Below are 16,594 nucleotides of genomic sequence, written 5' to 3'. Positions count from 1 at the left end.
ACGTATATCCTATCCTCTCTAGACCCTACTTGTGGGACTACACTGGATATGTTGTTGTTGTACAAAAATGGAGTCTGCAAACTCAGTTGTTGAGTTTTTGCAAAAAAAAAAAGTTGTTAATTCTTCTTGCTGCAAAATACCAATTTTTTTGTGAGCTTTGTCTTAGAAAATTAAAAAGTGAGTATTAAAAATTAAAATTGAAATTGAAATTGAAATGCAATAAATAGAAGGGATGGTCACGTGGGGACATTGAGTATGAAGACAAAGGAGTAAAAATACAGGGCAAGAGGCCAGCTTGTCATGTTCTGTCAATCCCTTTTCTTTTCTCTGTCATGCAGTGTGAAATAAAATGAAAACACCTTTTTTAATACTCCACTCTTGAGGAGTCTTGACCAGATACCAGACAGTACCCCACACTGCTTTTTGGAGCTTTGTATATTCTACTAACCTTTTTTCTTGAACCTCAGCCCAATATTTCTTTCCCATTTTTGTTATCGTCAGATCTTTTGAGTATCCATTTCCAGTGGAATTATCCGATTATTACCATTTCCACAAGGTAAATAAATACATGCTATTCTTCACTAGGATCTTCAATATATTACTCATATATGCACTAGCTAGCAATCTCTTTATGCACTGTTGATCAAGATTTAACTTCATCTTCTTACTTAAATGCATACATACATTTCTATATTTCAAAACTTCCCTAACATTTATCTCAGATTTAGTCTACTCGGATGAATCTTGATTTCCCTCTAGTTTGAAAGTAGCGAATTAAGCTGTCATTGTCATTGACAGATTAGCCTTTGAAGGCTATTGATTAAAGAACAAAGTTACTTGAAGTTGTTTGTACAATGGAAGATAATTTTGTGCCATTTCGTGGGATTAAAAATGACCTCAAAGGGAGATTAATGTGCTTTAAACAAGATTGGACTAGTGGTCTCAGGGCAGGCTTCAGGTACAACTTTTTTTTTTTTTTTTTTTTTTTTTTTCTCTTTGAGGATTTACTCATATGCCATTGACACAATTACTAGTAAATTCATTGATGAACTTTGATTTCTTGTAGGATTTTAGCCCCCACTACCTACATATTTTTTGCTTCAGCAATTCCAGTCATATCATTTGGTGAGCAGTTGGAAAGAAGTACTGGTATGTTTTTTTCTAATTTTTGTACATACATAAATATATTCAGTTGATTTGACAAGTTTAATTAATGGATAGCAGCCATTTACACTTGCAGATGGGTCAATAACAGCTGTTCAGACACTGGCTTCAACAGCATTATGTGGGATTATGCACTCTATCATTGGAGGCCAACCTCTGCTAATTCTTGGAGTTGCAGAACCAACTGTGCTTATGTACACATTCATGTACAACTTTGCTAAAGACAGACCAGAATTGGGACCTAAGCTCTTTTTAGCTTGGACAGCATGGTAGATACATTTCCTTTTTCAACTCCAGGAAATTAAATATCTTTTGTCATTATGTTTCATTATTGGTTGTATGAATTTCCATCAGGGTGTGTGTTTGGACTGCAATCTTGCTTTTCCTTCTGGCTGTCCTTGGAGCTTGTTCGTTTATCAATAGGTTTACACGTGTTGCTGGGGAACTCTTCGGCCTTCTAATTGCAATGCTTTTCATGCAGCAAGCAATCAAAGTAAGACAAACATATGTACTTCATTTGTAAGGGTGCTGAAAATCACTTCGTTGCACAAGGTTTAGATAATAATATTGTGTTTTTTGTTAGTGATTTGAGTTGTGGGGTGGATTGTAGGGACTGGTATTTGAATTTCGTGTACCAGAGAGAGAAAATGCAAATCTGCCAGAGTTCCAACCTTCATGGAGGTTTGCAAATGGGATGTTTGCATTGGTTTTATCATTTGGTCTTCTACTCACAGCACTAAAGAGCCGAAAGGCAAGATCTTGGCGATATGGCTCTGGTGAGATCATTTGTAAAACTGACTATAGGTTTCATTACTAGATTTAAATGTTGTGACTTGTGTCACCTTCATTTAGTTCTAGACATGATGTTGTACTATTTGTCCCTCTTCCAGGCTCGCTTCGGGGCTTCATAGCAGATTATGGAGTGCCACTGATGGTTCTAATCTGGACAGCTGTCTCTTACATACCTGGTAATAATGTTCCAAGCGGGATTCCAAGACGACTCTTCAGTCCAAATCCATGGTCACCTGGTGCCTATGGGAATTGGACAGTGATTAAGGCATGTCTGCTATTTTCCATTGTTCTGTATCTAGCAAATTAAGCTTCCATCTCTTGACAATTTATTTGATCTTCAAATTTGTAGGATATGCTACAAGTTCCAGTTCTTCACATAATTGGCGCTTTTATTCCAGCAACAATGGTGGCGGTCCTGTATTATTTTGACCACAGCGTAGCATCTCAACTTGCTCAGCAAAAGGAATTTAACCTGAGAAAGCCATCTGCCTACCATTATGATCTGCTGTTACTGGGATTTATGGTATACACTTAGATTCTCCCTACCACTAATTGGTCTTGTACTTAAATGAATGTCAACAAGTTATATGGTCTATTGCTATTGTTATGGCAGGTCATCATTTGTGGTCTTCTAGGAATACCCCCTGCAAATGGAGTCATTCCACAATCTCCAATGCATACAAAGAGCTTGGCCACACTGAAGCATCAGGTATCCCCATTTGACGATACCAAGTTGTGTGCCAAAATCATCGAATATATGTGAGAGAGCTAGAACCAGCTATCCTTTGACTTACCTTCCTTTACTATGCAGCTGCTTCGTAATCGACTAGTAGCAAAAGCACGGAAATGTATGACTGAGAATGGGAACCTGGCTGAAGTATATGAAGGTATGCAAGAAGCCTATCAACAGATGCAGAGTCCACTGATTCACCAAGAACCATCATCTCTGGTATGATTTAGTCCATTTCACTTTTTAATTCAACGCAACTGCTTTCCTTTCCTAGATCTTGCAAATTGTAGGACTCTCCAGTAATATCAAATTAATGAACAGGGGTTAAAAGAATTAAAAGTGTCTTCAAGAATAGGGAACAGGGATGATCCTGTTGACGAGACAATGTTTGATGTTGAGAAGGAGATAGATGATTTGTTGCCCGTTGAAGTAAAAGAGCAAAGGTTGAGCAACTTGCTTCAGTCCGCCATGGTGGGAGGATGTGTGGCCGCTATGCCTCTTCTCAAAATGATACCGACCTCAGTCCTTTGGGGCTACTTTGGTTTCATGGCCATTGAAAGCTTACCAGGAAATCAGTTCTGGGAACGCATCTTATTGCTATTCACTGCTCCAAGCAGAAGATACAAGTAACTCCATCATCCTTTCGGACGTATTTGAAAGTAAAGAAAATGCATGCATCATTATTGTGATCTCATCATTTTCCTTTTTGTTTGACAGAGTAATTGAAGAGTGTCACGCTGTGTTCATTGAAACTGTACCTTTCAAGACAGTAGCATTCTTCACCATTTTCCAGAGCATCTACTTACTAATCTGTTTTGGGATCACATGGGTCCCCATTGCTGGCGTCCTCTTCCCGCTAATGATCATGCTTTTAGTTCCAGTCAGGCAGTACCTACTACCAAGGTTCTTCAAAGGGGCACACCTTCAGGAATTAGACGCTGCTGAGTATGAAGAAGCACCACCATTATCATCATGCAGCATGGCTAGAGTAAGCTTCACCCGTTTTCTATCTGCACTTCTGTGTCTGTCAACAAAAGTTAAAGAACAAGGTTATAAATCATATAACTCTTAGTGTGAGAAGTTTTGATGCCAAAAAATGTCTCCGACTAAGATGCATCCAGCTAACTGAAGATGAACCACCAATCAATCTCAAATTAGTTTGGGTTCTCATTGTATGGATTAAGAAGACACTGATAACTTTACATTATTTAACCAAGAACACTTCTCAGTATCTTATCTTCTTCATAACTTTTTAGCAGGAAAATGAAGGTTCCTTTGCAGATGATGGGGAGATTTTGGATGGCATGATGACAAGAAGTCGAGGTGAGATTCGACGTATGTGCAGTTCAAAGGTTACAAGCTGCAATGCCACACCAGCCAGAGATTCTATTAGTGTCCAAAGCCCAAGGCTTTCTAACAAGGTATACAGTCCTCGTGTTAGTGAAATAAAGGGGGAAAGTCCTAGTCTTGGTCGAGGAGGATCCTTCGGTTCCAGAACTGCAGAAGCAAGAAGATCAAATTTGTCAAAAACTCACAGTTTCAACTAATACTAGCGCTCATGATCCACAATTCACAAACAACCAAATATTGTTTCATAAAATGTAATGTCGCAGTTAGCCACATATAGTTTAGGCCATTATTCATGTACAATTTTTTCACCTTCTGATTTATCAAAGGAATTTAAGCGCTATTAACATACTCCATGTTGGCATTTAGATTGCTTTTTACTTATGGTTATGGAGAATATGAAGCACGAAGTAATACTATCGAGAATATCTGTTTGCCAGGCAATGATGACTTTGCCTGAGAATTCAAGAAGAAATCTTAGTGTTTTTGTGTCCAGTGGGATTTGAACTGGTGACCTCATGATTCTCACTTCATTGACAACTAGACTACATCCTTAGGTGCTAGGTAGTGTAATTTAACTAGTTGTGGTAGACTGTTTACCTTAGCTTTCAAGTTATAAATCCATGCTTGTTACAGATAGTTACATGTTTGCTATTAATTAACCAGAAAGTATGGAAAAAAAACTTTACACTGAGTTTATAAAAATCAAACCCAATCATTTAAATAATAGGGGGAAAAGGTAAATAACAAAGGAAAAGAAAATACCAGCTTTTCCTGGCATCACAAGTATAAATAATATACTGCTGAAGATGAACCATTTTGAGAGGGGAAAGCGTCAAAGGTCAAACAGATGCCTCCCTCTTTCTGGTTCTCTGTGTAAATTTGTTTCTTTGGGACTGATGGTAAAATCAGAAAAGTCGCTGCAATAACGGCTCGGTTACATTATGTTAATAAAAAGTGGCTTGGCGGTATGTTAACGAATTGATCCACTACAAACGAATTGATCCACTACAGAAACAAGATTTCATAAGTTTAGGGACTTGAAAATGGAACAAAAAACAGGGAGACTATGAAAATGGAAAAAAAAAACAGGGAGACTATTCCCTCTTATTTTTCTCTTTTCAAACAAACAAAAATGATCAAAGTTTTCCTATTTGGAATCGCGTCAGGTCAAATTCCTATTACCTTGGCTGAATTATATGTAACTGCATATTTACAATATAGGCTGGCTACAAGCAGCTGCCCAATCAAATAGTTACGAAATACCATTAGCGCTATGTGTGTTATAAATATCTTTACGTGTGATTCATTAACACGATTTGGCAGGTCTTGCCACATGATTGTACTTTGAAGTTACGTTACGACTCCTCTATAAACAAGGCAGTTTGTGTCATATTCAGTATTTCCGAAAGTTGTCACCTTATGATTTTCAGTTTCAGGCCAATTAACTAATAAGGAAAAACTAACGCAAATATATTCATCATTAAAATACTTTATTAATTTAGACACTACAACTATTACAGGTGAAGGTTCTGTAACTCAAAGGTATGGAAAAGTATTCTAAAAGAAAACTTCTGGACTCCGGACAAATATAAAGCCAAACTCTCCTAGGTGGGGAAAAAAAAGAAGGAAAAAGTTGAGCCTTAAAGTGACAAGTGATAATTTTAGAACAGAGCATATTTTAATTATTCCGGGATCCTCATTGATCAATTGCATAAAAAAAATATAATCCAGCATAATCAGAAATGATGCCATATCCTCAAGGTTGTAGTGAGCTCATCAGAAAAACTCAACTTTATTGTCTCTGCATAAATTATGCTAAAAAACCATCAAGCTAATACTGATATCACAAACTTTTAGTAGATCCTAAACCAAGCTTAGAACTGGTATCTTGGAATTCCTCGTAGCAGTTTGCTAACAGGCAAAGTCAAGAACTCTGGCTGAATTTCCGGCCAGTCAACTTCTCAGATTCATGCAGCATGTGATTTATGAGCCCTCGCGCAGCACTGCAATACCAAAGGCAGACAATGTCTTCAGTAAAACCAATTTTTTCAGAGATGGCAATGGGAATGATTTTTTTTTCTCCAAGAAGTAAGTAAACTTTTATAAATAAGAAAATGCAGCAAGTAGGTAGAATCAGGACGTAGAGTAGGTATATAAAGTTTTGGAGGAACAGTAGGTCACAGAACTTTATGTAGTCCTACAAGTATTTTTCAACTGCAAGAGGAGGATTGGAGTACCAAACAGCTATATCGGATGAGACAGAAAATTGCTGAAGAATCATTCAATCAGTAGGCGGTTCATGATGCTAATATCTAAGTTAAAATCATTAGAAAATTCCCACCAGTCTGGAAGACATTTTGTTTTGAAAAACAAAAAAGCAAAAAAGAACAAGACAGAATGAACTTACTCATCCTTCAATTTCTGAATTTTATCCGGATTAGTCTCATGCATATTCTTTTTGAACTGCTGTCTCACCATACCAACAAGAAGCTCTGTGTTATGTTGCTGCAAATTTAAGGACAGGCAAAGCTATATAAGTAGCTAGTTCTCGAAAGACAATCTATCAAATAGAATTTATTTATATTTATATCTTAAAATAAATTTATATCTTTATGTTGTTGGAACACCTCTCAGTTCAAACAAGTGAATTATCATTTGAAACCAAAATGGACGCACAACTAATGAATTTGTCTAAACCTATCTCAGCTAAGGAATCATCGTAAGCAAGCAAAATGACAGTTCCGTGCCATAGAAGAAAAAGCGTAGCTCTTTTGCCGGTGCTTCAATTGATTCTACGTTTTTTCACGTAATAAGTTTTCCTCATGCCCGATGTCCGAGTTAAAAAGTCCAGTGTCCAGTGTCCAATGTTAGGGGAAGCAGCTTTATAACAAGTAGAAAAGACAAATATATGATGCAAAGAAATGGATCATGGGCCTAGCTCAACCCCAAAAGCTAGCTCATACAATGATGATTGTCCAAGTCCATATAAGGAGACCAATTATCCATCCCATATCCGATGTGGAACTTTTAACACTCCCCCGCATGCCCACACCTCGTTAAATGGGGCGTTGACAGTATAATATGGGGGTCCAACATCGGTGAACAAAGATTTGGGATGAGTCTGGCTCTGATACCATGTAAAAAAATGGATCTTAAGCCTAACTCAACCCCAAAAGCTAGCTCATAGGGTGAGAATTGTCCAAGTCCATATAAGGAGACCAATTACCCATCCCATATTCGATGTGGGACTCTTAACATATGACAAGTTACGTTCTTTTATTTTTTCGGGGAGGCAATGTGGGATTGGGGGTGGAAATTGTTAAGGCACTTCTCAAAAGTTTAAGGAATTTATTTATAATTAAGGTATAAACTTCAAATCTTCAGGGAGATGGCATGAGGCCAATGCAAAACTGTACATCTTTACTGCTGATGCAAGTAAAACTGAGCAACCATCCATGGAAGACAAAAAGGAGCTAATCTTTCCTTCTTTTTGTGGGTAATGCCCGAGTCTGACAAGTAATGAGTAAAGGACATGAATAATGATCTCTCATTCCCCTTCTAATCCAGAATACATAGAGCTGCCTTTCCCCTAGATGTGAAGAAAAATAAGGAACACTGATCTTAGGAAAATAAAAACAAACTAAGGCAAACCCATCCCGCAGACAAAATTGAAGCTTAAAGAGAGGTGAGTTAAGCCTAGGCTTTAAGTCACATGCCACATCCAAGTATTCTACCTCATCTCTTTTTATCTTTGAGAAAAGTGAGGAATCTTAAAGAGACGACCAAAGGAAACATGAAGGGATATGGTAGGTTCTCTATTAAGTACCATATTCCAAACAGGCATGTCATCAAAGGATTTAGCATGCTTGAAGTCATTTCTTATTGTTGTACAGATTTAGCATCAAAGGATGGGATTTGGGAATAGGTGGCTCAAATTCAGTCTGACAACAGTAAAATACTCTGTGCTCAATAACAGAGGGCCTGTAGGTTTTTCTCTCCTCAAAAAGGGCTAAGGCAGGGAGACCCCCTCTCGCCCTTTCTTTTCATCCTAGCTATGGAGGGTCTTAGCAAGATGCTTCAAAAATCATGTCAACAGCAATGGATTGAAGGCTTCAGAGTAGGCAGTCCTACTGGAAACCCTGTCACAGTTTCACTTTTCAAATCGCCTTTATGCCTATGACAATTTGCTATTTTGTGGGGCAGATAGATCACAAGTGATTAAGCTAAACTTGATTCTGCACATCTTTGAAGGACTATGGCCTACATACAAATATGTCAAAAAGCACTATCTATCCTGTAAATTCAGTGCACAATCTGACACAGCTAGCAGAGATCATGAGTTGCAACAGGCTCCTTTCCAACAACTTATCTTGGGCTGCCTTTAGGTCCAAAATTCAAGGCTAATGAGATCTGGTTGGGAATACTTGAGAAGTTTGAAAAAAGGCTGGCAAATGCAGTATCTTTCTCTTGGAGGAAGGATAACATTGATTAACAGTGTAATGGACAGCATCCCTACTTATCAAATGTCCCTTTTCCCTATTGCAGCAGAAGTTCTCGAAGAGCTTGACAGAATTAGAAGGAATTTTCTATGGGAAGTTAACAGTGAGGATCATAAGTTTCATTTGCTTAAATGGGAAAAAAGTTACACAACCTAAATCCCAAGGGGGTCTGGGTATCAAAGATTTTGCAGCTCACAATAAAAGCATGATGATGAAATGGTTATGGAGGTAAGGAACTGAAGACATTGGACTGTGGAAAGAGGTGATCAAAGCTAAACATGGTGAGCTTAATCACTGGTCCACAAAAACTTCAGCAGCTACTATGGAGTTGGCCTATGGAAAGGCATCATTAAACATTGGCCTGATTTTGCTGAGAACATCACATTTAGAGTGAGGAATGGCTCTCATGTCAAATTTTGGAAGGACAGATGGTTGGGAGATACAACTTTGGCTAAGGAATTCATCATTGCAGCTGGACTAGATTCAACCATAGCCTCCAACAGATTAGAAAACATTTGGGACCTAAGTTTCAGGAGAAACCCAGTGTTGTCAAAGGCGCGCTTAAAGCGCGCTTAACCCCTGAAGCGAGGCTCAAAACATGTTGAACGCTTCGCCTCGCTTTATGCGCGCTTCAGTGTCGTCATCAAGGCTCTAAGACATACTTTTCCTTGCCATTGAGCCTCTCTTGAAGAGGTGACACTACATAATTGATATTTCACTTTATCTTAATGTTTTTACAATTTCTTTGTCCATATATTTGTTATTCATGCTTACTATTATTAGTCTTGGACTAAAATACATATATTTGTAATTTTGCACCATTGCGCTTTTTTTCACTAAAGCCCACGCTTTAATTGCGCTTTGCGATTAAAGCCCCAGCTAACCTTAGAGCTTTTTTGCGCTTTTCGCTTTTGATAACACTGGAGAAACCAACATTACTAGGAACTTAATGACATGTTGGCCCTTTTTGCCAAATTGCAGCCTTGCTTCTTTTCACCCCAAGAGCCTGATAGATTGAAATGGGGTAACTCACAAAAAGGTCACTACACAGTCAAGGAAGGCTATCACAACTTATGCTCAAGGAACCCATTGATTGACAACGGCCATGGAAGCATATATGCAAGACTAAATTACCTATGGAAGTTATCTCTTTCAGCTAGACTGCACTACAGAACTCATGCCTCACACAAGATAATCTCTCCAAAAGGAAAATCCAACTTGCCAACAGATGCTACTTCTGCCACAAGCACACAGAAACTGTCAACCACCTGCTACTGCACTGCGCAGTTGCCTCAGACCTTTGGAATATGTTTTGCTGTCTTTTTGGTCTTTCCTGGGTCATGCCCTTCTCTGTTAGGGATGTTCACGAAAGTTGTCACGGGAAGTTGACAAAGCCATCAAGAGTATCTGGAAGATGATCCCTTCCCTGGTGTTCTCTTTTGGTGTCTATGGACAGAGAGGAACACAATATGTTTATGATGGAATCTCATCTTCTAGTAATCTGTTGTGAGGCAGATGTCTAGTTAGCCTTTTTAGTTGGTCCAAACTGACCACAGTAAATAACTTAGAACTCTTCCTGGATTTTGTTAGCTCTGTTGTTTAGAAAGAAGCTACAAATCCTTATTTTTGGGAGCTTAACTGATCTATCCTTATAACACTTGCATCTTCTTGATGCCTTTGAATGAATCTACTTATTTCATAAAAAATTAAAAATAAAATTAATCCATGTCTTACATATTCCAATGGCATACAGACACACTCTCGACAACAGAAAATGTACTTGGTGTTGTTAGTATAACTCCATCTGTTTTGAATTCAAATTTCAATGCACAAAGTAAACAAAGGAGTAATTTAGGCAATTTAAATTCAAGAATCTCGCACTGGCTTCAATTTACAGTAGGGTATTGATTCTGCATTCTAATTTTACACTTGCACCATTTGATGTCTCCAATTAATGATAATGGCAGAACTTCCTATTCTTTTCTTCACCTCACCTCCTCTTTCCAGACAGTAAAATCACAAGCCAGCATAATCTTGACCACTCTTTTTGACCCCAAAAGGAAGGTTTAAGGTAAACGCCTTCCCATTACTGATTAACTCCTATCTACCCCATTCTATGGGACTGATGCAGCATAAATCAAAAGAAAAAAAGGGGGTGTCCTAGTCTTTTTTATTTTTATGAAATGCGAGCTGTCTAGGCACAAAGCCAAACAAGTCCAGATTAAGTCAAGTTTTTGCTCCCTAACCACATTCCAGCTAACATTTCGATTTTAAACAGAACATTGTAACGGGCATCGACCTTTTCTTTTTTTGGCTTTTTTTTTAAAAAAAAAAACTGTTAATATACCTTTTCTTTTTCCCTCTTTTTCTTCTCTTGCTAAAGCACGTCATCTCCCCTATGGGAAATGAAGCATAAGACATTCCTTACTTCCTCTCACGAAAACTACAGTTTGAAGTAATTGTCAAACCCGAGAACATAATGCCACAAGTGAAATTTAGATTTCACCTAATAAATTCATCTGGAGATAAAAGTCATCCTTGTTCTCCAGAGCAAGCACACCTTCAGAACTATAGGGTTCACTCGAGGGTGTGAGGAAGGCCAATGTGTCGTGGAGTTAACTAATAACATGAGATGGAACTAAAGAAATTAATACCGTAAACAGAATCTTAGATCATATAAACAGATTGCGCCTAGAATCAACCAACTATTCACGCATTTGAATTTTAAAGACCACATGTTAGGACTATCAAACCTAACTGAATCGTGGGCAAAAGAAGAAAGAGAGTTTTTAGAAAACAACCAACACAATTAATATAATTTCAGAGCAACAAAGAAGAAAAACATACCTTACTGCCAATGTATTTTGCTCGTCGGAGACACTCCCGATAAAGCTAAGAGACAAAGCAAAAGAAAGAAATGCATTCTTAAATCACATTGAAAGCAATTCTAGAGGCTGCATATATTCAAATAGCTAACAGTTAAACGATACTAACTCGGATAGCATTGTTGGCTAGTTCAGGAGGCAATGATGCTTGGAGAGTCGGCATTATGCAACTCGGTTGAAACGGTTCCTATGGAAAAACAGAGATATAAGCCATGTTTGGATGAGGGGATTTAGTTTTCAAGATTGATTCCAACTTAATGAATTCAAAATCCTCAAAATTGAAATCCTTTTGCACAACTTACATTTATTTTTGTGAAAAGAAAAAAAATACTTGAAGACTAAGTAAGAACAACAGAATCCCACAATACAAATGACTTTGACATTCATTTAACATTACATGATGTGGGCATATAAACTTTTCAAAAGTTGTAAACTTTTCGTCCAATATAATAATTAGGAGTCAAATTTATGCAACTACTACGGAAAAGGGATGAGTTTCAGGTCAATGAACATGATTATCAGCCATTTCATCAAACAGCTTGAGTGCACTGAATATCAGGAAGATTTTGAAATCCACAAAACCAAACCTTCCATACAATAATCAATCAATTAACTACACTTTAATCCTAAATAACATGAAGACGGCAACAAAAATCCTCTATAATAAGAGTATTTTACACCGTCAACCTAACACAACCCTCTCTGTAATTTGCGAAACTGCCAAATTAATATGTTCAAGAATGAACCAAACCAAATCTAATGAATGGCAGTAAATATCATAGTCGAAGCAAACACTCTAAAGTGGAGAGTATGAAGATTCATTTGGATTGTAGTATAGGAAATGAAATGAAAGGGCATACCTGGGGGTTTTGAATAACGATTCCAAGTTCCTTGTCGCCCTGAGACAATATTGAACCTCGCTTACACAAGATTTAACTAAACTAACCTCTCCTAAAGCTTTTTTTTTTAGTCAAAATAATGAAGTTTCTAATTGTGTATTTTGTTTAGGTTAACTACACTAAACACTCTTGTACTATGAATCAGTTATAGATGAACCCTTAAATTTTAAAATTAAACACTTATATCCCTTATATAATGAAATCCTGCACTTACACCCCCGTAATGTTATCGCTTTTATTAACTCTTGATTTAATTGTTTTTCTTTTAGTCAGAATAATGAAAGTTCCAAATTGTGTATTTTCTTGGGGGTTAACTACACTAAACACCCCTGTACTGTGATTCAGTTAAGAATGGATCCCTTGAATTTTAAATTTAAACACTTACACCTCATAAGATGTTATCCCTTTTCTAAAAAAAGTTAAACCGTTTATGTAATGGAAAATCTTCACAAATAAAACTTCATCTAACTAAGTATATTTAATATAATTTTAGAACGAAAGAATACCAGAGGAAGAGTACTTATAGGCTTCTAGGAATTGGAATTATTGAAGAAGCTAAAATAATAAAAGAGAAATTTCTATATAATAAATATTATAATTAAATAAATATACAAATAACTTATATTTTGAACCTTCACGGTCAGGTATGGTACTAATATATAAGCAAGCATTAGGAATGGAAGGTTCCTATTAGAAAATGGGTAAGTAAATAGGGTGGTTGCCACACTAGAGGTACAAATGGCTCTATTCCCTCACGATTCTCCTATCTTATGTTATTTCTTACGCTATTTCTTATGCTTCTACTATAATGTTGATTATGCTTTACATACTCAGTACATTATTCGTACTGACGTCCTTTTGTTTGTAGACACTGCGTCATGCCCGGCAGTGGACGGAGATAGACTTGATCCATAGATTACTTGTTCGTGGATCGCATGTAGAGGAGCTCCATTTGGTCCGGAACAGAGCCGAATGGTTTATTCTTTTGTGTACATACATATGGGCATGGCGGGGTCCTGTCCCATCTATATGATGTTACATACACTCTATAGAGGCTCGTAGACAGTTATGTATGGTTAGATGTCTTTTAGCCTTGTCGGCTTATATTTGTATATTATTTTGTTTGCCTCGTCGGCTTGTGTATATGGATATGGGCATAGTTGTTGATGATGATATAAATGTGTCATTTCCCAATGAGATTAGTATTATTGATGTATAGAAATCATGAGTAGGCCATGTGGCTTACCTAGATGTGAATATAAATATACGATAAGAGGTGCCCGGGTGGGTTAGCACCTGGTGCCTGTCATGACCCTCCGGTTTGGGTCGTAATAAAAGTGGTATCAGAGCAGTTCTGTCTTAGTGTGTGTCTACGAGCCGTGTCCAGTAGATTCGTGTTTATGAGTGTGTTGTGCGCTACACTTATAAACAGGAAGTTGCGGGCATTTTTAGGAATGAATGACCTTCTTTCTTCGTAAGATTGTGCGATAGAGCCATAATATAAGGATTATCTTCCTCGATCGTGTATTATGTATTTTAACGTTGCAGTAAAGAGGAAAGCTACGGCATTGCCCGAAAAGGCAAGACACCGATGGAAAAACGGCCGAAAGAGTACCGCCAATTCGGTTATAGAGGAGGGGCGAGTCCCAGTGCGGCCGATCTCGGTCCCGCTCATTACCCGCTTCAGATGAGTATGGGGGAGCCTCAGCCCCAGCTTCTCCACCAGATGCTTTAGGCAAGGATGTGAAAGAGGCCATTCATTTACTCGGCTCTGTTGGTTGCCGCTCGGACCTACGGCAAGGTACTGTGTCAAGGTGATGATAGGTCGTTAGTGCAAGATCCCGTGATTTTATTTTCTTAAACCCTGCAATTCTTCGGGTCAATTGTTCGGATGAGGACCTCGAGAACTTTATTGATGGGATGTTCGAGTGAACGGTTAATGCGTACGCGGTTTGACATTGAATTGGTAGAGTTAGCATCCTATAGGGTGTGGGATGTCGCGGTTCATTAGTATACGGTTTGGATGGCCAAGTGGGGAGTTAATGCACACTCTGTATGGCAAGAATTTGTTGATGCCTTCCTCCGACATTATTTGCCTCCCAGGTTCGGCGGGCCTAGCCGATAAGTTCTCGAATCTTAGGCAAGGAAGCATGAGTGCTTTAGGTATAGCCTCCACTTCAATTCTTTGGCTAGGTATGCTCGACCGTAGTAACGGATATGGGTGATCGGAGCGCACCAATTTGCGAGTGTGCTGTGGACACATTTGATGGATAAGTGCTTGACTGCGTCCCTTCAGGATAATATGGATATTTCTCGCATCCAAGCCCACGCCCAGAATTTAGAGGAAAGCCAACACCAGCAAAGAAGTGAGCGTGAGCATAACAGAGGGTATAGTAAGAGGGCTAGATCTTCGAGTCCGACTAGTGAGTTCAGAGGAGGGCAAAGACAACAGTTTCCTAGGCATTCAGGCGATTCTATAACTAGTGCGCCTCCACGATTTACGAACCGAGGTTTGATGATCGACTCACTCCGGCCGGGCCGAGTTTTAGGGCTTTTGTGTTCTCATTTCGAGGCGATTCGGGTCGAGCAAGGCTATCCGTGCCACGATGTTCCCGGTCACCGAGAAGCTACGTTGGGGCCGGTGTCGACCAGTTCGATGTTTGCTATGCATGCGGTCGGCCAGGCCATATCATGCGTGATTGCCCCTCGATTGGTGGTAGGGGTAGGGTCCAGCCTTCAGGGTCGGTAGCCGGATCTTCATAATCTATACGCCTTCTGAGGCAAGGTTCACAGGCGCCGGTCAGCCATGGTAGAGGTAGAGGAAGAGCTCCCAGTTCTAGTGGTCCCCAGCACCGTATTTATGCATTGGCTGGGTGACAGGATCTTGAGTCTTCCCTGACGTCGTCACAGGTATATTGTAGGTATTTTCTTATGATGTATATGCTTTGATAGATCCCGGTTCCACACTGTCATATGTTACCCCATATATTGGGGGTCGATTTGGGGTCAAATCGGAGTCAATCAAACCTTTAGAGGTATCGACACCCGTTGGTGAACCGGTAATAACTAGTCGAGTATATAGAAATTGTGTAGTTGTGATTTGCAATCATCATACTATGGCCGATTTACATAAGTTGAAAATGGTGGACTTTGATGTTATCATGGGCATGGATTGGTTGGCTTCTTGCTATGCCAATGTCGATTGTAGAATGAAAACGGTTCGCTACTAATTTCTGGGAGAACCAGTTTTGGAATGGAAAGGAAATACAGCGTCTCCGAGAGGTAGGTTTATTTCCTATCTCAAGGCGAGGAAAATGATTGCTAAAGGGTGTATTTACCATCTAGTTCGGGTTCAAGATGTAGAAGCCGAATCACCAACTCCTTAGTCTGTCCCCGTAGTGAATGAGTTTCCGGATGTATTCCCGGATGAGCTTCCAGGCCTTCCCCCAGAGCGGGAGATTGACTTTGCTATTGATGTGCTACCGGATACTAAACCCATATCCATTCCTCCTTATAGGATGGCTCCCGCAGAATTAAAAGAGTTAAGAGCAATTGAAGGACTTGCTCGAGAAAGGCTTTATTAGGCCTAGTTCTTCCTCGTGGGGAGCACCCGTGCTATTTGTAAGAAAGAAAGACGACTCCTTACGGATGTGTATTGACTACAGACAACTGAATAAAGTGACGATCAAGAACAAATATCCGCTTCCAAGGATTGATGACTTATTTGATCAATTGCAGGTGCCAAATGGTTTTCAAAAATAGATTTGAGATCCAGGTATCATCAGGTGAGAGTTAGGGAGAAGGATATTCCTAAGACGGCTTTCAGGACAAGATATGACCATTTTGAGTTCCGGGTAATGTCATTTGGGCTAACTAATGCGCCGACAGTATTTATGGATTTGATGAACAATGTGTTCAGGCCTTTCCTAGATTTATTTGTGATCGTGTTCATTGACGATATCCTGGTATATTCTAGATGCGAAGCGGCACATGCGGATCGTACAACGTCTTGTTCTTAGAGTTCTCCAAACTCAAGAGTTATTTGCCAAATTTTCAAAGTGTGAATTTTGGTTGAATTCGGTAACCTTTTTGGGGCATGTTATTGCAGTCGATGGCATTCGGGTAGATACCCAAAAGATTGAGGCCATGAAGACTTGGCTAAGGCCTACAACACCTACGGAGGTTCGTAGTTTTCTGGGCTTAGCAGGTTATTACCGGAGGTTTGTGGAAGGCTTTTCTTCTATCTCTGCACCACTCACGAAGTTGACCCAGAAA

At 39.0% G+C, this 16,594-nt stretch overlaps 2 protein-coding genes across 7 annotated transcripts; one reads left to right on the top strand and one right to left on the bottom strand.

The window, feature by feature from the left end:
- The first annotated feature begins 392 nt into the window (after positions 1–392).
- LOC132034486 (probable boron transporter 2) lies at positions 393–4,384 on the top strand. 3 transcript variants are annotated; one of them, XM_059424862.1, is made up of 13 exons: positions 393–556; positions 799–958; positions 1,067–1,149; positions 1,241–1,433; positions 1,519–1,657; positions 1,775–1,940; positions 2,055–2,221; positions 2,306–2,479; positions 2,570–2,665; positions 2,768–2,905; positions 3,008–3,312; positions 3,404–3,674; positions 3,946–4,384. In XM_059424862.1, exons 2-13 carry the CDS (start codon positions 855–857, stop codon positions 4,231–4,233), a joined length of 2,124 nt encoding a protein of 707 aa, XP_059280845.1. In that variant the 5' UTR covers positions 393–556; positions 799–854; the 3' UTR covers positions 4,234–4,384. The 3 variants fall into 3 exon arrangements, with proteins under 3 accessions (XP_059280845.1, XP_059280844.1, XP_059280846.1); XM_059424861.1 differs by having other exon boundaries at positions 3,943–4,384; XM_059424863.1 differs by lacking the exon at positions 393–556 and having other exon boundaries at positions 944–958; positions 1,225–1,433; positions 3,943–4,384.
- Positions 4,385–5,509: 1,125 nt separating this feature from the next.
- Positions 5,510–12,426, bottom strand: LOC132034487 (uncharacterized). 4 transcript variants are annotated; one of them, XM_059424867.1, is made up of 6 exons: positions 12,281–12,426; positions 11,530–11,607; positions 11,383–11,427; positions 6,444–6,541; positions 5,917–6,039; positions 5,510–5,846 (listed from the first exon to the last, which is right to left on the bottom strand). In XM_059424867.1, exons 2-5 carry the CDS (start codon positions 11,581–11,583, stop codon positions 5,961–5,963), a joined length of 276 nt encoding a protein of 91 aa, XP_059280850.1. In that variant the 5' UTR covers positions 11,584–11,607; positions 12,281–12,426; the 3' UTR covers positions 5,510–5,846; positions 5,917–5,960. The 4 variants fall into 4 exon arrangements, with proteins under 4 accessions (XP_059280850.1, XP_059280849.1, XP_059280847.1 ...); XM_059424866.1 differs by having other exon boundaries at positions 5,510–5,860; positions 5,918–6,039; XM_059424864.1 differs by having other exon boundaries at positions 5,510–6,039.
- Positions 12,427–16,594: the final 4,168 nt, after the last annotated feature.

Source organism: Lycium ferocissimum, chromosome 10 (assembly GCF_029784015.1).
Source record: "Lycium ferocissimum isolate CSIRO_LF1 chromosome 10, AGI_CSIRO_Lferr_CH_V1, whole genome shotgun sequence".
Classification (NCBI taxonomy): Eukaryota; Viridiplantae; Streptophyta; class Magnoliopsida; order Solanales; family Solanaceae; genus Lycium; species Lycium ferocissimum.
This window is presented reverse-complemented; position numbering and strand designations above follow the sequence as displayed.

What these genes read in the sequence shown, in the direction of transcription:
- LOC132034486 (XM_059424861.1), top strand. Translation starts at nt 855, where the DNA reads ATGGAAGATAATTTTGTGCCATTTCGTGGGATTAAAAATGACCTCAAA. An exon ending in GGAATTGGACAGTGATTAAG is followed by an intron (nt 2,222 to 2,305) that starts GCATGTCTGCTA and finishes TCAAATTTGTAG; the next exon opens with GATATGCTACAAGTTCCAGT. An exon ending in CATCATGCAGCATGGCTAGA is followed by an intron (nt 3,675 to 3,942) that starts GTAAGCTTCACC and finishes ATAACTTTTTAG; the next exon opens with CAGGAAAATGAAGGTTCCTT.
- LOC132034487 (XM_059424864.1), bottom strand. Translation starts at nt 11,583, where the DNA reads ATGCCGACTCTCCAAGCATCATTGCCTCCTGAACTAGCCAACAATGCT. An exon ending in TAGCCAACAATGCTATCCGA is followed by an intron (nt 11,428 to 11,529) that starts GTTAGTATCGTT and finishes TTTGTCTCTTAG; the next exon opens with CTTTATCGGGAGTGTCTCCG. An exon ending in CAAAATACATTGGCAGTAAG is followed by an intron (nt 6,542 to 11,382) that starts GTATGTTTTTCT and finishes TTAAATTTGCAG; the next exon opens with CAACATAACACAGAGCTTCT.